At 53.8% G+C, this 20,735-nt stretch overlaps 5 protein-coding genes across 5 annotated transcripts; 3 read left to right on the plus strand and 2 right to left on the minus strand.

Moving 5' to 3' along the window:
- Positions 1–413: 413 nt before the first annotated feature.
- NECHADRAFT_83877 (uncharacterized protein) lies at positions 414–4,670 on the minus strand (the record flags this gene model as incomplete). Its single annotated transcript, XM_003048955.1, has 4 exons — positions 414–1,453; positions 1,520–2,477; positions 2,911–4,133; positions 4,601–4,670. 4 exons carry the CDS (start codon positions 4,668–4,670, stop codon positions 414–416), a joined length of 3,291 nt encoding a protein of 1,096 aa, XP_003049001.1.
- Positions 4,671–6,125: 1,455 nt separating this feature from the next.
- Positions 6,126–9,163, plus strand: NECHADRAFT_105080 (uncharacterized protein; the record flags this gene model as incomplete). Its single annotated transcript, XM_003048767.1, has 11 exons — positions 6,126–6,156; positions 6,213–6,375; positions 6,444–6,447; positions 6,802–6,912; positions 6,954–6,979; positions 7,055–7,393; positions 7,445–7,475; positions 7,528–7,671; positions 7,853–7,901; positions 7,957–8,596; positions 8,651–9,163. 11 exons carry the CDS (start codon positions 6,126–6,128, stop codon positions 8,832–8,834), a joined length of 1,722 nt encoding a protein of 573 aa, XP_003048813.1. The 3' UTR covers positions 8,835–9,163.
- Positions 9,164–10,640: 1,477 nt separating this feature from the next.
- Positions 10,641–12,132, plus strand: NECHADRAFT_71186 (uncharacterized protein; the record flags this gene model as incomplete). The annotated part of the gene is made up of 2 exons (XM_003048768.1): positions 10,641–11,618; positions 11,676–12,132. 2 exons carry the CDS (start codon positions 10,641–10,643, stop codon positions 11,955–11,957), a joined length of 1,260 nt encoding a protein of 419 aa, XP_003048814.1. The 3' UTR covers positions 11,958–12,132.
- A 195-nt stretch (positions 12,133–12,327) lies between these two features.
- On the minus strand, positions 12,328–14,941 carry NECHADRAFT_46674 (uncharacterized protein; the record flags this gene model as incomplete). The annotated part of the gene is made up of 5 exons (XM_003048956.1): positions 12,328–12,654; positions 12,711–13,601; positions 13,654–13,812; positions 13,863–14,612; positions 14,666–14,941. 5 exons carry the CDS (start codon positions 14,939–14,941, stop codon positions 12,328–12,330), a joined length of 2,403 nt encoding a protein of 800 aa, XP_003049002.1.
- Positions 14,942–15,543: 602 nt separating this feature from the next.
- NECHADRAFT_83881 (uncharacterized protein) lies at positions 15,544–20,061 on the plus strand (the record flags this gene model as incomplete). Its single annotated transcript, XM_003048769.1, has 5 exons — positions 15,544–15,830; positions 15,890–15,990; positions 16,039–16,425; positions 16,476–19,550; positions 19,607–20,061. The coding sequence occupies 5 exons, from the start codon at positions 15,544–15,546 to the stop codon at positions 20,059–20,061; spliced, it is 4,305 nt and encodes a 1,434-aa protein (XP_003048815.1).
- Positions 20,062–20,735: the final 674 nt, after the last annotated feature.

A 20,735-nucleotide genomic window follows, 5' to 3' on the forward strand; every position in this document is an offset into this window, starting at 1 on the left:
CGTCTTCTATTCAGACATACATTCACTCTGCTGCATGCAACTACTTCTCCACTCACTCCAAACTCGGGCTGTATATGGTATATGTAAAAGAGACTGCAGTCAAGAAACAAGAAACCTTGCGGTCTCCCTTGCTGCTCACCTCGTCAAGTTCATACACATAGAACAATATCACGGTCCAAATCCTTCTTGATCCTTCGCATGCCAAGTCGTGCCTTTCGTAACACTTCAATCCTGCCCAGGCCAGCTTGCCATTAGCAGTCTGACCTCTACATCCATGTCATGCTCGCAACCTGCTTCATCATGTATCCCCGGATATCTACAACCCCGCTCTCTCATCACGGCAAAACGTCTATCTCCTTTTCCCTAACCACCCATCATCTCCGTTGCAAAGCACCTAGTCCAGTTCATCTGCCCTACAGAGTCCAGATTGGTGCCTTCCACAGAACCTGTCTGCCTCTCACTTCCAGAGCCATGAATCCTGCAAACCGCACCCGGTTGGCATCACTTGGCACCGCCACTGCAAAGTTATCCATGTCAGCATCCGTCCGTACACTTTTCGAGGAATCGTTGTCCTCCCCAACCACACCCAAATTCTCCTTGGTTAACGTACCAGTCTTGGCCTTGCCGCTCTTATCATCACCCTCCTCCTTCTTCTTGTCATCATCACCATCTTCCTTCTGACCCTCCAGAGGTGGCAGTGGTGCCTTCTCAACCTCCATCACGCGTGGCTGAACAATTTCTCCGGGGAGGGGGTATGTGATAGCAACATCTCGGCTCTCCAGTGGTAGGTTGGCTGCGATACCCACGGCGAGCTCAACAATCATCGAAGTGCTGCCCTCCACGCCCGCTGGGGGTGGGCTGTTGAGGAATTGATACAGACAGGCCGTCAGAGTGGATGTGGCCTTGGCCGTGAACGCGGTACGGTTGTCGGCAGTCGAGGGCGAGTTGAGTTGACGGTGCAGACCCTCCAGTGTCGTCATTCGCCAGTTCACCACCTTGTTGGTAAGGGCGTCGAATTCCTCCTGGCTGGTCATCGTGTATGCGTTATGCCGGATGTTCAGCTCAATCTCCTTGAGTGACTGGCTCAGCGTCGGATCCAGGCCTGGGTGGAAGCACTTGTTGAACACTTCCTCCATCAACCAGCGAGAAATGACGGCTCGTCCGACTGCCGTCATCTCGGCCTTGCCAGTCTTGAGCGCATCTGCACTGACGTAGCTAACAAGCCACTGCGGCACACTTCGCCAATCCTTTCGGATGTTGAAGGAGAGGTTGTTGATAGCACCATTGAGCCGGTTCCATCGCGTCGAGTATTCGTTGTCGTCGAGCGCAGTGCGCGACTGCGACATACGTTGGTTGGCTACAGCATTCTGAAGGTGGACAATCTGCCCAGTGAGTGCGTCGATCTGCGCCTTTCCATCAAAGTAGAGTCGCTTGACGTTCTTGTACTTAGTAACTACAAAAGGTTAATGCAAGCTCCCGTAGTTGACCCACACGGCACGGCATTCAACGGGTCACTTACGCAGGTCCTTGAATGACTTTTCATCCCCGGCCGGGTCAGCAGGGACAGCGGAGACGGGCTGGGGACTATCGCGGCCCTGGTCTCCCTCAAACTGCGGCGGGCGGTTGCCTTGGTAGGCTTGCGGCTGGCCGGCGCCCTGGGGCACCGGGGGCAGGGGGTTCATGTTGTTCATTGAGGTGCTGTGGCGGTAAGTGGGGGGCGGGCCGGCGGGGGGGTCGACCTGGCCGCGCAGCTTGTCGGCTTCAGGACGGCGAGACGGGGGAGGTCCTCCAGCGGGTGGTGCCATGCCCGATTGTTGCGGCTGTGGGGTGATCTGCTGTGCGGGGGGAAGGCTCGTGGTTGAGCCGTGGTTTTGAACGTAGACGGAGTGATTCACCGCAGGTGAAGTAGACGCTGACTGCAGGTTGGCCGAACGTTGATCCGAGTCGGTGATGGGCGATTCATGCGAGAATTGCGAAACAGTCTCGGGATTCTGAAACTGGGAAACAGTGCCAAGGTGAGCTGGGACTGTTCTCAAATCTCCACCTTGGATGCCACCCTGATGATAACCGGGCTGCTGAGAGTTCGGGTAAGGGTAGGGCTGCTGCGACGACGGGTGCTGAGGCGGGTTAAGAGGAGACGGTTGCTGGTCGTAAACGCTCGTTTCGTAGATGGTTTGCGGTTGTTGGTCCTGGGGGTGTACCTGAACGTGGGGTTGCGGCGGCGGCTGTTGCTGCTGCTGGGGCGGGGCTTGGTTCTGGCGATAGGCGGCGTCCTCGTAGTTGGCCGAGTGCTGTTGCTGGTCTACCTCACCAGAGACTTGGCGGATGGTGTTGTGAAGGGAGATGCGAGAGTTCTGCGAGGGTGAATGCGAGTTAGAGTCATGCGCAGAGTAATGCTCATTGATGTCGTCGAGGCCTTGGCGAGACGAGAGTTGCGGTGGATAAGGGGACTGTGGATTGTCGGGGACCTGCTGGACCTGCTGGATCTACTCAGCTTGGGCTGGCGGAGGCAATGGATGGGTTGGCGGCTGGCGCCAATAGTAGCCAGGATTCACAAGTTGGGGTTGGTTGGGCTTGGGCGAATTGGGCTGGGGAGGGAAAAGGGGATTGGATCGGGTCTGGACCCGGGACTAGGCAAGCTGTGGCTGCTGGTTGGGTCTTGACCTGTAGAGTCGCTGTGCTGTGCTGTTCTGGGCGACGGGCAGAGAGTGAATTGATTGATGGTAAGATTGAGAGGGTGAGGCTGAGGGAGGGGAAGGGGAGCTGTGCAGTGCAGATGCAGATGCAGGAGAGGGGAGAGGAAATGGAAGGGTGAGATGTGATGGGACAAGGAAAGGGAAGGGAAGGCTGTGGTCAGGACAGGATAGGATAGGAGAAGCGATTGTTTAGGAAAGGCGGTGGATTGCTCACCCGCTTGGAGGGACGGCGCGCAAGGCCACCAGTGTTGTCGTAGGAATGGTGGTGACCGTGGCCGATGCTTATGCCGTGGTGGTGCTGGCTGTCAGACGCCCCACGATTGGACCCAGAAAAGATGCCCTTAATCAACTTTCGGGTCGAGAGCTTCTGAGGAGTCGCCTGGGGTTGTTGCGGCGGCGGCGGCGGTTGCAGTTGCTGAACAGGAGGAGGAGGAGCTTGGCCGTACCCAGCGGCGTGGCTATTCAGATCGTCGACCGACGAGGTTGTGATGTCGTATGGTGTGGCGGAGCTGTAGCGGATGCTCTGCGATCGGCCCAAACCAGGGTCTACAAAGTCCGAGTGAGACTGATGACCATCAAAGCCTGACAGATTGGAGCTCTGCTGCTGTTGCAGAGAAGGGGGATTGTTGATGTTTGCGCCGGTGGTGCTGCTGGCGGCCGAGGGTGAGCTATAGAGGTGCGGCGGGGGAGGGGCGCCGCCAGCGGAGGCGGAGGAGGGGGAGGGCAGCAACGGTGTTTGAGGCTGGTGCTGCTGCTGGGGATGTTGAAGATGCAACGGCGGCTGGCCTGGATGCTGGTGCTGCTGTTGCAAAAGGTGGGAGGGCTGCCGTGAATCAAAAGACTCGCTCGAACTGTAGGCGGTGTTATGGGACGACGACAAGGCTGAATGGGGGGTCGCGCTCGAGTTGGCAGGATTGCTGGCGTTGGCGTTGGCGTTGTGCGAGTGGCCGAAGCCGTGACCGCTGTGGGCGCTGTGGGCGGCTGAGTCCGCCTCGTCAAGGAGCTGCTGCTGCTGTTGCTGCTGCTGGTGGCTCGGCTGGCGCTGGTGGCCTGTCGCCTGGGTCGTCGCAGCTGGAGCGCCCGTCGCAGCACTGCCGCTCGTCGCAGACGGGGTCGTTGTCGTCGCAGGCGTCTTTGACGAGGCGAGCGCCTGCGAGGACCGGTTGCTATGCTTTCCGAGGCGACCGAAGCTCGGCATCCTGCGATTGAAGTTGCGGACTGGACGGGAGGGGAGAGGGGAGAGAGAGACGGTCCGCGGGGAGAGGGGGACGTTGGAGAATGGCGCACAGCGAGAGCAGTTGAGGACGGAGAGATTGGACAGCGACGCACGGGAAGGATATGGGAAAGAGGAGAAACGGTTTCTTGGGTCTTGTTGGGATCGGGGATGGGATGGGCCCGACGGATGGACACGGTCAACCACCTTCTCAGCCTGTCCGCCTAAGTGAGTGCAGTACGTAGGTTGGAAACCCCAGAAAGGAAAAACCACGCTCTCTCTCTCAATCGCTGAACCCGCTGTCGCCGCAGTGGATGTCCAGCGCCCCGGAACCCGCTGCAAGCTGGACTGGGCTGGACTCGTGGACGCCGCCCCCCAAAGATTAGATCCCTGGAGCAGCAGCTGCTGTAGACGGGCCGCTGACGGTCGAGGTGGAGGTCCGGCAGCTTGGGCGGGACGATACGAAATGGATGGCACTACTAGGGTGGTGTCGTGGACTATCGAAAGCTCCAGCAGCTCTCTCTATCATGGCAGATGTCCAGGTGAACGTTGCATGTTCGTCCCCTGTCAAGTCAAATGGACCTAGCTCGGCCGTCAAAGATTGGATTATTTACAGCACAGCCCCCCTGGACACTCTCAGTGGCGCTCGACGGCTTGAGGTTAGCGTCCTTGCCGCTCTTGAAGCTCTCACCGAGGACCCTTGAACATGGAAGGGAGGGTGAAAGGCTATCGGTATGTAATTTGCCCATCTTGTAAGTCATGTTGAATGGGCTTTTGAGTACTTGTTGACTTGAATCTTTCATTGCATGGCAATATATCTCACCGTGCTCCTGACATGTCCCTAGCAGATATTGATGTATCATGTAAATTAACACTCAGGACTCATCACACTGGACGCTTATCCTCTGGCGGTAAAAGCAGCACGACTTGGGGCCCATGAGGTCACTCCTTGGCGCTGGATGGTCAGCAAATCTTCAGCCCTTCTTCACCTCGGCGCGTGAGGAGTTCATCCACACTTTCGAAGCTTCCCACAGGCCTGTCCCCGGGCGTGTCAGCAAGCAGCCGGGCCTATGAGATCAAGTCCCAGGCGTATTCTCAGCCAATGTCATCTCTCTATCACACACATTCAGCCTCGTCCTGTATGGTTTGTTGGACGCCTGTCTCGGACGTCTTGCATCCATCCATCGCTCTGCGGGGTCCCATGGAGGCTGTGCCTGCGGGCTTGGAGCTCGCTTTCAACCCAAGCCAACAACATTCAGCAGGCCCAGCTCCTTGGCCAGCATGGCATGAACCGAGATAATATCTCCTCACTTTCAGCATCATGGCCGAGGCTTATATGGGACGATGGATCGGCATGGAAAAAAAAAAAAAAGGCAGGGGCAGAAACATGTCTCCCTTGTCGTAACTCTATCTCGAGCCTGCTTTTCCCCGTGGAAATTGACGTGTTTTTAATTTCGAGAAACTGTGCGTAACCCCTGCTCGCCGATGGAAGCTGCTATGAATAGAAACCTACCTTACAAGCTTTCCTGCCAGACAGGGATGTGCTGACACGACATCTGGTGGCTGCCGTGCGGCAGTTTTTCCATGATCCTTCAACGCCTATGTACGGGGTTCAGTGGGCGTTATTTGCAATGTATATTTGTCCGTATTTTCTTGGCACTTCTATTTCCGGTGCAAGATTTCCTTGGTTGGACCTTGGCCTTCAGCTTAACTCGGTGGCTTGTTCTTCGGCTCATACCCGCCTTTTTATACACTTGTGATGGTAGGGGATGCAATGGACACTTCAATGACACAAGGGAAGCCAGCCCAAGCAAGAATAATGACATGGGTGCAAGCTTATATCTGTTTGCAACCCAAAATTCCCCGAGTAGAGGCACTTATACCATCGTAGATATGAATTCCTGGTATTGTCTAAGCAGACATGAGTCGAGGTTCAGGGTAAGCTCAGTTGTGGTCGGCGACCATCCAGAGTATCACCTACAAACAAGGTCGGCGACCTAAATTTGCCCGAAGACAAATCATAAATGTAGATCAAATAGGGAGATAGATAATAAATGCATACCTTCCTCCCAGTTCCTGCAGCTTACTATCCGTGAACCAAGCAGGTAATCAACTTGCGAACTTGCAGCTTTTATCGACGATCCACTAATCTCACTTGTCTTAACGCCACACCACGTATCACAACACACCTGATCAACCATTCACCCATCATCATCATGTGTTTTGGAGCGACCTGCCCGACCTGCTGTAAGTCTCGAAACACTTTCAAGTCTAGTCCTGCGATAAGCTGACCAACATCCCAGCAAAGAAGTCCTGGCGTGGATGTGGTAGCCACGTCCGGCAAGTACTCGATGGAGTGCCAGAGTCCCAGTGGTGCACTTGCACCCCGCGCACAAAGATTGATGGCAAGGAATATCCTCCTGCGGCGGCGATGCAGATTCCCGGGCTGAGTTGGATCACGGGCATGTTTGGCGGAGGAGGGCGCAAGGACGGGAAACAGGACCTATAGGGTTGATGCCAGCTCGAAACAGTAGCTGTGTATGTTGAACCATCTCCATGGTTCTTTACCATCGAGGGACCGGATATCGGGTCAAGTATCGGCTGGAGTTAGGTTGCGGTAGGCGTTGTAGTAAGGGGTTTGGTGTAGCGAGTAATGAAAAGCGTGATACGAAAATCTGTAGAGTCATACATGAACCGTCAGGCCCGAGACTGATAGATCCTGGCGGCTTAAACCAGCCTCCGGCCGGCAATGCCTTTTCGATTTGCAAATAAGAATCCAATGGTTGGTCCTAATCACAAGAGACTCTGCGGGGGTGCGATGCGTCACTGATGGAGGGGAACTTAGAATGTGGAGAAAAACCCGTCAAAAGGAGGACAAGCGAGAACCGATAGGCAAAGAGACGGCCAAAAGGGCGTGACTTTTCCACTCCCGGTATTAAAATCCCCCACAGCGAGAAAAGCTATTGGTCTTCCCCAGACTTGGATTGGAGATTTCCAAGCTCCGTATCGGAGTGCCGATAACTCGGACGCCGCCTCGTGATAAGAAGGCGGTCCGGTCCTTGGCCGGGAGGTTATTAGACTCCCTCTCTCCCGCAGAAGTTGGACAAACTCACTTCTTGCATGATCCGTCGTCGAGATCGAATAGGCCGTCAACCATGTTGCTCCTGTCACCGGACTTCATTGCCGGGGCTGCTGCTCTGCTCCTCGTCATCCATGTCGTCGTCCGCCTCACCTCGGCCATGGCAAAGGTGCCCGGCCCGGTTGTGTCCAACTTCACCTCGCTCGTGTTGAAATGGAACGAACTCGGCGCAAACCGTACCATGTACCTCCATGACTTACACAAAAAGTATGGCCCGGTTGTCCGTGTTGCACCCAATGAGGTGTCCTTCACCTCAGCGGCTGCGCTCAAAGAGATCTATGGCTCCGGCGGTAGTGGATATGACAAGACCGAGTTTTATGACCTCTTTCAGGTTTATGGCAAGCGGTATGATATTCGTAGCACAATATCCTTTAATAACACTGACTCGTGACTTAGGACCATGTTCTCTACGCTGAACAAGGGCGATGTTAGTCTCACTACGGTGTATCCCACGTGCTGTAACTAATGCCTGGCCCTAGCACGCAAAACGAAGGAGGATGATCGGTGATCGATATGCCAACAGCAATGTGATGAAAACTGCGCCTTTGGCTGGCATACAGGTGCGCTCCAAGAAGTTCATCGAGCGCTGTGTTAGCTCTCCTGATGGTACAGCCGATGTGTTTGTAAGAAAGACCCGTTGATTCGGCAAAGACAGAACTGACATGCCGCAGAGAAGTTTGTTAATCGCTAAAATGATTTGGCTGTGAATAAATGCTGACCGGAATAGCGCTCCATGCCTATGCCTGTGATTGTGTCACACATCAGCTTTTCCACCCATATGGCAGCAACTGCTTGCAGAACCAGGACGATGAAGAGATGATGCATCAGGTAGCTGCTGATGATAGCCTGAAAAGTAAGCCATCTCTAGTAACAGCGATATGAGAAGCAAGCAGGCTAAGAAAACCTAGACCGGCTGGTCCAGCACTACAGCCCAACTCTCCATCGAGTTGTATCCAATGTACTTGCTAGCTTTGCAAAGCCTCGATCTATTCCCTTGGCCGACAACTTTGTAATTGAGAATGCCAAAGAGGATGGAGCGGCTGATTTCACCGTGTTGAACCGGCTCAAGGAGAAGAACAGCGTCCTAGACACCATCGACATGGCAGCTGAGTGCCTCGATCATATGGCGGCTGGTATTGATACGACCGGCGATGTTCTCTGCTTCTTGATGTGGGAGCTTTCGCAACCTCGATCCATTAAGTACCAGCGTTTACTCCGAGAAGAGTTCCGAAACAAGCCCGACGCACCCTTTGACGAGCTGACTCTTCTGGACGCTGTACTCAACGAGGGCTTGCGGTGCTTCCCTGCTATCCCTATGTCTCTTCCTCGATATGTTCCCCAGGGCGGCCGTGTCATTGACGGATTTTCATTACCAGAGAAGACGGTGGTCAGTTGCCAGTCCTTTTCTGTTCATCGAATCAACGACGATGTTTTCCCCGATCCCGACAAGTTCTACCCTGAACGATGGCTTGAGACTGACGGAGACGCCGACCGGCGTCGGCTCCAGTGGGCTTTCTCTAGCGGAGGGCGAGGATGCATTGGAAAGCAGTGAGTGGTGGTACCTTGGCATGATATGAACATGTGCTGACAGAAACCCGATAGCCTTGCCATGGCAGAGATGAAGACATTACTGCGTGACGTCTATTCACAGTATGAAACTGAGCCAGATGAATCGATGAGCACCGAGTCTATGGCCATGGATGACCAGCTCATCTCATCGCGACCCCTTGGAAAGCGATGCCTCCTCAAATTCGTCCCCGTGACAGAGGAAGAAAAGAATCAGTGATGCCCTTCTGCCGACTACGGCGGAATGCATTTGGGAGGAGAGGTAGCACAAAACACTGCCACATTTACACCATCCTCGACTTGAAAGGGCAACACCTAGTGATCCCAGCTAGGGCAGCACAGACCTTGACAGGAGCGGGGGGAGGGGTTACCCTTGGTGTAAGGGTTTCGTGTAAGACGTGTCATGGTATATCACCAAAACATCACGCCAACCTCATGATGTTGGCAAACTCGAACCCGGGTAATAACGGCGTGAACCTGGTAGACGACCATGTGTACCTTTGTCGAGAGGGACGCGCAATGTGTATCTTGATAGACATGTTTGGAGCAACAATATCGCGAGGAGCAAACACAAGCCGTTGCCTTTGTTGATGTTGAGATAATGGCCAGTTAAATCCGAATTCCCCGAGGCGGTATTTATGAGTGACGTCGTGCTGAGATGACAGGCGCCCAACTGCGAGATGCCGTTTTTCCATGCAGTTGCCGGCGGTCCCGTCGACCAGTTGGCGGCTGCAGCATGACAGCGTGCCCAAATTGGGACAAGGCAACCGTCGCCAACTCTCTTAGCCCAGTCAGCGCCTAGAAAGGTACAGTAGTGAGGCTTCGGTTACAGTGCGTGCAAAGGCTGAAATGGGCTTGGTGGGAGAAGCGGTCCAGAACCCTTGGCCCCTGGGGCGGCTGTTTCGCAGTGGAGTCAGAACTTCTGGCGTTACAGGTAGGGCGATACGCTGGAGCACAGAGAGACATCTCGTGATTCTATTCTGCGTGAGGAAAAGGTGATGAATCCAAAGAGGAAATTGTGAAGTACTGCATGAAACCTGATCAGATTCCCACCGAAAGAACAAGAATATCGTCGTAAATTTCTTCCATGTGTCAGGTAGGAAGGTAGTCGTTTCAGTCCAACCTTCCCACACAGTGAATGAGGCAGCCGCAACTACCTAAACCTAACTGACTTCTCGTTCTTTCTGTCTGTCTGACTTGACTTTCGTGTTTTGCCGCCTGCCCCATTCTTTCTCGATCTATGCCCGAAATCCTGGTCGGCCCTAACATCGCCCCCTCCTTCTTTTAACTCCCGTCTCCTTCGCTCTCCTCTCGCTTTCTTTTTTTTTTCTTCCTTTTCTTCAACACCACAAACTCTGCATCTCCTTCTGAGACAGCAAACTCGCTTCGCTCAGCCCATCGTCTTTTACCCCCTACACGCTTACATCTCTCGCGCCAAGCGCATTATACTCGTGACTCTTTGCCTGCTGACTTTGTCGGTCGCAGCGCGCATCGTTTACTCTTACTGCCTCCCCGCTTCCTGGCTCATTTGCCCACTCGACTCGATTCCTCCCCAACTTGCACAACCCACGTTGACCTAGGAGCACCATCTCTCGCCGGTCATCGTCGCGCGCCTTCCCGGAATCGGTACCCCCGAACACTTATATCCCCGTCAAGGCACACTGCTGTTTATGTATCAGCACGACCAGCTCTCCGTCTTCAGACACCTCTTCAAGCTGCAGTTATTTCGCATACCGCGAAAGCCTTGTAGCCCCGACATCAGTTCCGACGGTTGAAGTCCCAGAGACCAGAATTGTCTATGCCTGCCCTTCAGCATCCGCGAATCCATCCGGTCTGCCACATGCCAATCAAAAGTTATTTTGAGCACTGAAACCCTCTTGCTCCGCCCGTCCTCGCTACCCTTTGCTACCAAGCCTCTTCATGACGCCCTCGTCAACTCAAGAGTCCATCAACTACTAGCTTCGCCTAACCGCCTCGTCCGCCCTGTCAATTTTTATTCCTCAGACAAATACTCAACACCGTCACCATGGCTCTCGTCAACGTCCGCCGCGATGTCAGCGACGCCTTCTATCGCTACAAGATGGAGCGTCTGCAGACCAAGATCGAAGGCAAGGGAAACGGTATCAAGACCGTTGTCGTCAACCTTAGCAGCGTTGCCGCTTCGCTTGCCCGCCCCGGTGCCTATGTAATCAAGTTCTTTGGCTTCGAACTTGGTGCTCAGACCAACATCGACCCCAAGGACGACCGTTGGATCATCAACGGAGCCCATGACGCTGCAAAGCTTCAGGACCACCTCGATGGCTTCATCAACAAGTTCGTTCTCTGCAAGAAGTGCAAGAACCCTGAGACCGATGTTGTCATCAAGGACGACCGTATCCTGCTTGACTGCAAGGCCTGTGGTCAGCGCACTGACGTCGACCTTCGCCTGAAGCTCAGCGGCTTCATCCTCAAGAACCAGCCCAAGAAGGGCAAGAAGGACAAGGCCGAGCGCCGGGCTGCCAAGAAGGCTCGACAGAACGGCAACGCTGCCAACGGCACTAGCGGCCAGGGCAGTGATGAAGCCTCTGAGAATGGCTCCAACGACAACGGCGACGAGGACGTCGGTAGCGATGACGAGCTCCAGAAGATGCAGGCCGAGGCCCCCGAGGTTCCCAAGGAGGTCGAGGTCAACGACAACGACTGGGCTGTCGATATGAGTGAGGAGGCTGTCAAGGCCCGCCAAGCCTCGCTCCCTGGCGAGTTCAAGCAGAAGATGAACCTTGGCGATGACGAAGATGAGGACGGCGAGGGTGGCCCTACCGTCTATGACGAGCTTGGTGACTGGATCCAGGCCCAGGCCCAAGAGAAGGGTAGCATTGACAAGGTTGAGTCCATCGAGATCTATGTCAAGGCAAAGGAGTTGGGTATTGAGGGCAAGCACCGCAGCGTCCTTGTTCTCGTCCAAACCATCTTTGACAAGAACATTGTTGCCCAGATCCCTAAGCGCTCGAGCATGCTCAAGCAGGTATGTACAAAATCCACAACTCCGTCTGGGACATGGCTAGACGCTAACCCGCTACAGTTTATCACCTCTGAGCGCCACGAGAAGGCCCTCCTTGGAGGCACTGAGCGCCTCATTGGTCATCTGGCTGAGAACAACCCTGATATGTTCCAGTCCATTGTCAAGATCCTCCAGTTGTACTACCACTACGACCTTGTCAGCGAAGAGGTGGTGACCAAGTGGGGTAGCAAGGCTAGCAAGAAGTACACTGACCTCTCTACCTCCAAGAAGGTCCGCAAGGCTGCTGAGCCGTTCCTGACTTGGCTTGCCGAGGCCGACGAGGAGTCTTCGGACGAGGAGTAATATCCCACGGCAGCCACGGATCTCTTGTGCGTGCGGTTCTCTGCTTCGTATTTTTCGAGACTGGTCGCTGGGAGGCTTGTGTGATGCGTCTTGTAGTTGCACTTTGCTGGTTGGTGGTCTAGTTTCTCACTTAGTTCGGTTTGTGGTGACTTGAATTGACTTTGTTTACTCTGCACATGCTGTCTTCCTTCCTGTCCGTTCAATATGACTCCTGTGATCCGTGCTGCTCAAGAATACTGAGGCTAATACCCAAGAACCAACGGTCAACGCGAGAATCTCTGGGGTATCATCTTGCCCATTACCAGTAGTGCCTGAACCAATTCTACAAATGCACAAACGAACTCCGAGATACTCTGCATCCACATGCCATCTATGCGTCTGTCATGGCAGCTTCCTTCGCATTTGTAGCTTCCTCATCGTCCTTCATAGCGGTGTCTTCCTCCGCGTTCCCCTTTTCGTAGATGTAGTCTCCAAGCGCCCTGGCTGCTGCGTCCACATCGTCATCTGCGATGGTGGTGTCGAAAAGCTCACCTAGCTTAGCTGGGTCGAGCTCTGTGGGTAGCTGCTTGATGGTCTCTTGGATGACAGACTCTTCCTTGCCTGCAGCCTTGAGTCGCTCTTCGAAAGCTTCAGGGCTAGAAGGCTTGATGAGAATGTACCGGGCCTGGAAATCCATGTCCTTGGCGTACTGTGTGGCCTGGTAAGGGGAGAGTTAGCACATTGAAAAGGTGGAGAGATTGAAGGTCTCCTTACCTCGAGGTCCAGCTCGATTATGGGAATCTTTCCCGCTTCCACAACAGCATCGATGGCCTTGGTGCTTGTTCCGTAGTCGACACCATCACGAGTGCCAGCCTCTATCAAGCGATCACCGTCTCGGAGCTGGTTAAACTCTTGTTGCTTGACAAAGTGGAATGTCTTGCCCTTCACCTCTCCGTCAAGGGGTTCACGTGTAGTATGTCGAACCACGGGTGCGAACACACCCTTGCGCTCTTCCATCAACTTGTTGACGATAGTAGACTTGCCAACACCAGTGGGACCCGAGATGATGATGGCGTCTCGGTTGCTGGGCATGTCCTCTTCGCTGGCTACGGGCTCAACGTCGTCATCGCCTTCGGTGAGCTCCTCAAACACGACATTGATGTTCTGGGGATCGTCAATCTTGTCGAACGCAGCCAGTTTCGTGCGGGCAGCAATGCGTAACGCCCTCCAACTCTTGCTAGCCTTGCCGGCGATAGCGGCAGCTTTTGCTTGCGGGTTGTTTGACATTTCGATCTCAAAGTCGTCGTCCGCAATCTTGCGCTTGAAGCTGTCCAGGTCTGGGACTTGGAACCTCTCCTTTGCTTTGAGCCGATCCATGGCCGTCTCCTCGTCCTGCTCACGGAGAAAGTCAAGCGACACGGAGCCCATGGGAACTGCTCTTAATCGCTTGCTGGTGGCCATGCGTTGAACATTGGCCTTTGCCTCGACGAAGCTTGCCGGGGAGACGGGGTCACGCTTAATGGCATGGCAGCCCTCAATCTTCCATCGAACCCAGTTCTTATCTCGAGCCAACACAGTTTCCACCATTCGATAGAAGTAGGGCCCGTCAGCGCCTTGTCGGAGGTAGTCTGCAATTGTCTTCTTCATGTCGTTTGCCCATTTGGTCTGTCAAGTGTTAGATGAGGTGTTGGTGAGGCAGGGTTATTGTGATGCTTACATCTTCCTCGCTCAGCGTTTGGTCTCCGTACATGACGGCCTTATTCGTGGCCAGAGACGACGAGAGCTTCTCTCGCGCTGGAGAGGATAGAGAGAGAAGAAAGTCCATGATGATGAGGGCCTGAACCAACACATGGCGGCGGAAGGACAGATCGGAAATCTATTCGGCTCGTGAGTATTTAATCGGCTGACGAGACTGCGTAGACTCACCTCGAGGTCGAATAGATCTTTACTAGTTAGGTATTTTGGATTGAAAGCATTCGAGTTCTCGTCTTCTTCACCGCTGTCTCTCTTGCGTTTGAGGCTTCGCCTAGAGTCGTTGTGTATTGTTTGAAAGAACTTCATTGTAGCACCAAGACTTTCTTTGAAAGATGCGAGATTTGCGGTCTCAAACAGTCTCTTTGGTTGGCTGAAACTCTCTTGAAGTGACCAAAACAAGGGGTACAACGCATCAGTCGACAATGGTTTCTCTTTATCTCCTTTCTTGGCGTCATTTGATCTGGACGTTGACTTGGAGCCTCCAGTCGGCGTATCCACGTCCATATTGGAATCATTTTCGGCTATGGTGGTCTCATATGTCGTGATGTTCTCAACATGGTATTCGCCCCGTAGGTTCACTGAGCTCTTGTCGCCAAGCGGGAAGCTCTGGAACATGAAGATGAAGACCCGGCCACAGAAGGCAGTGTCTTCGGCGCGGGATAGTCTGCGCAATAGCTCGTTGCAACTCCGTAGAATAATCAGCTGCTTTTGCTTAAAGTGTTTGGCTGTAATTCGTTCCCGTCTCGATTCAAGAAAGTCAAAGATCTTGCGGCATCCCGAGATCGTTTGACTGTCCAGTAGCTCCTCAGCCAACCAGAACAGAAGAGCAGGGTCGCATTGCCCATCATCGGAGAGGATCGAAAGGATATCGAGTAGGTTCCACACCTTGACGAAGTCGGGAGAATCGATGGTAGTAGTTGACTAGGTAGGCTGGTCAGCGCGGCGCGCGGATCACAAAGAGAGTTGGACCCTACAATAAGATTGCTGAAGATATCGCGAGCGGCAGTTTCGATGATGCCGTATTGCCTTGACTTGGCCTCTTTGGCGTCTTTGTCACCTTCCAACTGGGGAAGCTGGGCCGCTGTCGATGATACTCGTCCGGATAGATCGTCAAAGTCGGACTTGTTCAACGCGGGTTCGATGGTGGACACCTCCTTCACCCTCTCCGCCTCTGTAAGAAGCTCCTGAAGCAGCGCATCGAAAGCCGCGACGGCTGGCGCAGCCGGATTGTCCGCACCCAGCACCGCCATCTTGTGCGACTAAGGCGGCGTTATAGGTAGCAAGTCGTCCAAGTTGTCATGGAGACGAGACGTCGTTCGAGAAAAGGGTTGAGGATAAATGCGCGTGGCCGATTTGATACGAAAGAGTCGCTGCGAGAACCTGGAGTATATGAAGCTGTCGGGAGCCTTTAAGAAGTATTGCTTTGCTGAGGTGATCAGGTTGATGTGTGGTTGAGGTTTGGAGGTTCAATGAACGAGCCTGGAAGGCTGAGCTTGTCGCGCAAGGTAGCTCAAAGTCCTGAAAGAGCCTCGAGACCTGTCTGGGGCTTGTTCTTGCACCAAAATGGAAGTATCCCTGCGTTAATAGTACCCGATGTGTGGCTTGAGCCAATCGCCGCGTCGCGTGGGTCCTGCGAGGCTGAAATTTTGGAGAAAGATGGAGGTACCTAAGTTCTGGTAGCTGCTAACGCATGAAGAGGCGTAACATCCCGGATTCCAGGATCCAAGCTTTCACCTTCCGCTTCTTTTCGAATCTCCATCGGTCACGCGACTACTGGCGCTGTCGCTATCCTCGGCTTACGAGCTCCCTCGCGCGAATCTGCTACGGTCCATGACGTGACAAAGATTCGACAATGCCAAACGTGAAGCGGCTCAAAGGCAGCGGCGCTGCCAAGGCGAAGAAACAAAGCCAGCCTCAGCGCGACACGACTGATGGACGCCCAACCCCGGCCGAGGTGGAGGAAGAGGAGCATCAGTTTGTGCAGCTTGCACGAAAGCATTGGTTGAAGTCGGGCAAGAAGCCAGCGAAGCCCAAGGTCAAGAATGATGTTCTCAAGCAGAGCATCTGGGAGGTGCTTGAGCGCGAGGGCTTCCAGTACAAGTCCCTCTTGCTCCTCGAGAGCCTACAGACCTTGGAGAGGTATGCGCACTTCTCCTGGATTGGAAAACTGGCAATATGCTGACCGTCTTTTCTCTTAGTTACTTATGGCCAGCATACACCGAGGAAGCGTCCAACTTTCACGTTTTGTTGATTGCGCTCATCGCCAACGTGAAGCGCCGGGAACACCTTGAGACATGGAGTAAGTAGGCCATGTAAAGCTGCTGAACCTGCGACTGACTGCTTGTAGGCCTCTTCGAGGAACGACCCGCCGACTTTTCTTCCTTGTTCCGACGACTCCTGTCCATGATGCTCGACCGAACGCTCTCTGTCACCGTCCGAACCCAGCTCCTATGCTTCCTGATCCACGCTTTCCAGAGCCTCGACTGCGCCCTTGTCCGAAAGGAATGCGCCCCTCTTGTCTCGATTGGAATCTGGCACAACTTGTCGACTGAGACGGCCCGCGAGGCTAGCCTTGATCAACTCCCACATCTACGGAAAGCTTGGAAGGCTGCGCATAAGCGATATGATGCTGCTGACGAGCCCAACAAAGCCCGGCTCCGATTTGAGCGGTCATGGCTTTATACTCTCCTTCTGGATTTCTTGGGATTGTTGTATACGGAGAACAGTAAAGCTGGTAAGAAATGGTTGATCCTGTGTACTTTTCCTAAGCTAACCATGTGCTAGACCAAGTCCTCTACTGTGAGCGATTCACAGAGTTCCTGTCTGATCTCCAGAGCCAGCTGCCAACAAGGCGGTATGTCAATTCTTTGATCAAGGATCTTCACCTTGTCTCTGCTATTCGGCTATCGCCAATGTTTAACGATGAAGAAAATACCCTCCTTCGTGACCTTCACGCCCTCTTTTCCCACTATACCTACTTCACCATCGATGATCAGACAGGAGCCCAACATAGCCAGACAGAGGCATATGACAAGCATTGCGCATCGCTTGCGAAGCTGCAGCGCGTCGCCTTAAAACACTCCAAGGAGAAGTTGACTGTGCTGGCTCTGTCCAACTACGGCGCTATTGATCAGAGGGAGGAATTGGAATCTCTTCTTGAGCCCCTGACGGACGAGGAGCTTGTTGATCTTGTGTCATTGCTTGGCCTCCGGACGACATACCCGGAAAGCCTGAACATCCCCCTTAATCGCAAGTTCTTCCTTGAAGTGCTCTTGTCCACCTTTGAGCGCAGGAAGACCTTCCAGGAGGCGGCTCGAAATATGGCATTGGCGCCAACGGAGCAGGCATTGTTCGACAACAGCTTCCAACAGGCAGAGAACTATGACGGTTCACATCCCATGGCTCTCCCGAAGCTGAACCTTCAATATCTATCTATTGGTGACTTTCTGTGGAGGGCGCTTGTCTTGTATCGGTGCGAATCGTTCTACGGGGTGCGCAAAGATATTGAATCGGCCTTGAGACGACTGCGTCCTGAATCTAAGCGACCCGGCGAGACAAACTTTGGTGGATTCTCAAAGATGGCGATGCCGATTTCGAAGCCGGCGATCCTTGAGGTTGTGCCGCCTCTTGTTGGAAGCGACCAGCCCTCGATGGTGCGTGCAGAGGTCTCATTTGACGTTCGCCGACTGGGAGATGGCGTTCGCCGCGAATGGGACTCTCTCCGCCAGGATGATGTGGTGTTCTTGCTTGCGATTGAACCGCCACCAGCCAAGTCGGTTAGCAATGGGGGCGATGCTCTGACCGAATCCGAAAGGCTTGGTGTCATTACTGTTCGAGCCGCCGAGGTTCATCAGATTACAGACGACAAGGGCCGCCAAGTCCGAGATGGAGCGGGCAATCTTGACCAGAAGCGTCGCATCCAGCTCAAGCTGGACCCTCAGACATACAGCAAGGATGCTGAGCGGGCAGCTGCTGGCAAACCAGACGTATATGGTCAGATCAACCTTCTTCTAAGACGAGGCAGGAGGGAAAACAACTTTAAGCCGGTGCTCGAGTCTATTCGAAGCCTTGTCTTGTCTGAAGTTCCCCTGCCGTCTTGGCTCCATGAGGTTTTCCTCGGTTACGGTGACCCTGCTGGAGCAACGTACAAGAACCTGCCCAACCGGCAAAAGAGGGTAGACTTTAGGGATACATTCCTCGATTGGCAGCACTTGACTGAGAGCTTGCCTGGCAAGATCATTGACCCAGGCGATGAAGTGTCTGGTAGCTTCGGACCACCCTACGTATTGGAGTCGGTTGAGAGGGTAGAGGAGCCTAAGGGGACCAAGCCATCCAAGAAGCGACGCCGAGATGCCGATCCCGCGCTCATCTCTGAGATCGAGACCCTCAAAGTCTCGAGCTATAAGCCTTCGAATCCTGGGCCTTATCCTACCAACACACCTCGACTGAACTCGGTGCGATTTACTCCAGCTCAGGTTGAGGCCATCACATCAGGCACACAGCCCGGCCTCACTGTTGTTGTTGGTCCCCCTGGAACGGGAAAAACAGATGTTGCCACACAGGTCATCAACAATATCTACCACAACTACCCAGAGCAAAGGACGTTGCTCCTTGCACACAGCAACCAGGCTCTCAACCAATTATTCGCCAAGATTGTTGCTCTGGACATTGACGAACGACACCTCTTGCGTCTTGGACACGGTGAGGAAGAACTCCACACTGAAGGCAACTTCAGCAAGCATGGACGTGTTGAATCTTTCCTTGAGAACCGGGACCGTTACCTCCTCGAAGTGAGGAAGCTGGCCGCCAGCCTCGGCGCACCCGGTGCTCACGAGAACTCGGCAGAGACCGCTGGTTATTTCAATACAGTCTACGTTGTACCTGCATGGAACAAGTTCCTGCAGATCGCCAACGCCGACGCCTCAAGCGTGGCTGAGATCGTGGAAGCCTTCCCCTTCCATGCATACTTCTCCGATGCTCCTCAACCTCTCTTCCCTCCCGATGGCAACCGAGAGACGATTCTTGATATCGCCCAGGGTTGCTATCACCATATTTCCAAGATCTTCTCGGAGCTAGCCGACGCACTTCCGTTTGAGATTCTTCGACGAGACCGAGACAAGGCCAACTACTTGCTTACGAGCGAGGCGCGAATCATCGCGATGACAACGACGCACGCGGCCATCAGGAGAGGAGAAATTGCATCTCTCGGCTTCCACTATGACAACGTGGTCATGGAAGAGGCTGCCCAGGTTACAGAGATCGAGACCTTTTTGCCTCTGACGATGCAGAAGCCTCAAAAGGGCAAGATGGCTCTTCAACGAGTTGTGCTCTGCGGTGATCACTTCCAAAATTCACCAGTCATTCAGAGTCTTGCATTCCGTCACTACGCCAACCTCGAGCAGTCTCTCTTCTCCCGGCTGGTCCGACTCGGCGTTCCCACTGTGACGCTCGACCAGCAAGGACGTGCCCGTGGCTCGATTGCCAGTCTGTATCAGTGGCGATACCCGAGCCTGGACAACCTTCCCAGCGTGCAGACAAACCCCGAATTCGTCAAGGCAAACGCGGGATTCAAGTTTGATTACCAGTTCATCAACGTGCCTGACTACAAGGGTCGCGGTGAGGCCGAGCCGACGCCACATTTCATCCAAAACCTTGGAGAGGCTGAGTATGCCGTGGCCATTTACCAGTACATGCGTCTGCTAGGGTACCCGGCGGAGAAGATCACTATCCTCACAACTTACGCTGGTCAACGGGCGCTTGTCAAGGACGTGCTGTCTCATCGATGTGCCCGAAACCCAATCTTTGGTCTCCCCAAGGCAGTGGCCACGGTGGACAAGTACCAGGGCGAGCAGAATGACTGTAAGTTGTCGATCTCTTTGCTTGTCGTAGGAACATAATACTAACTACAACTCTAGATATCATCTTGTCTCTTACTCGAACGTCAAGAGTTGGTTATCTGCGCGATGTGCGACGTATGACTGTGGCCCTATCCCGAGCACGGCTCGGTCTGTATATCCTTGGTCGTCGGGAGGTGTTTGAAGCATGCCCTGAGCTACGCCCTGCCTTTGACCAGTTGCTACAGAGACCGGACAAGCTCATGCTTGTCACGGGAGAGCTGTGGCCAACGGAGAGGGATGCAGCCGAAGGAGACAGCGCTGTAGAGGGTGAAGTGCCCATGGAAGGAGTCGAGCACTTGGGACAATACGTGTTTGAAATGACCAACACCAAAATCAAGCAGCTGGAGGCAGAACAAGGTGGGATGCCCGAGCCAATTATCGAAGAGGTCGAGGAGGTTGAAGAAGGATACGGCGAGGAAGATGGTGAAGAGGATGTCGAGGCAGACATCTTGGAAGTACGAGAAGGAGAGTAAAGGTTGGATGCTTGAAAAGTCACGGGGGACTCGTCTTATTGTTAACTATTGATTTGGGACGGCGCATGATAAATAGGATCTTGTCAAGAGGCTTTCCATAGCATGAAGCTGGGGCCAATCCATCAGATTTGAGTCTTGGACTCTCCCTATTATTACCATGGTTCCTTCCTGTTGGCAAGGCGATGTTGGCGTGTTATAATTATCGAGTCTTGCTCTGTACACATACGATCTGACAAAAAGATGTGACGCCGTTGGATGACGCCAAACGCTGACGCCTCAGGCCGGGGGGCCAGGGTGCGGGTGATCGGCAGACCTGCAGGTCCTGGGTGAACCCTTTTTTTCGAAAATATTTGGTCTTGTGCCTGGCTCTGAAGATCAATGATTCTTTGTACATGATGTTACATCATAGGCCGGTGTAATGACAATCCGCTTGGGGGGCATTTGAAGCGTCACTGGGAAGACTGCGTCTCATCATGGTCAGGTGACTGAGCGAGTGACTTGATTGACGGCGGTCTGCTTGGGCTTGACATGGCAGCCCAACCGGCAAAAGACATCCAACAGGCTCAAGGGTCGAGAGGACCAGGGGTCATTCAATATTGGGAGATTTGAAGTATCAGCCGGGACCCGGCCAGGGATGTTGGCGGGATTGGCCGCCCATGACCCCAGATTTCCTC

Source organism: Fusarium vanettenii (assembly GCF_000151355.1).
Source record: "Fusarium vanettenii 77-13-4 chromosome 8 genomic scaffold NECHAsca_10_chr8_2_0, whole genome shotgun sequence".
NCBI classification, from domain to species: domain Eukaryota; kingdom Fungi; phylum Ascomycota; class Sordariomycetes; order Hypocreales; family Nectriaceae; genus Fusarium; species Fusarium vanettenii.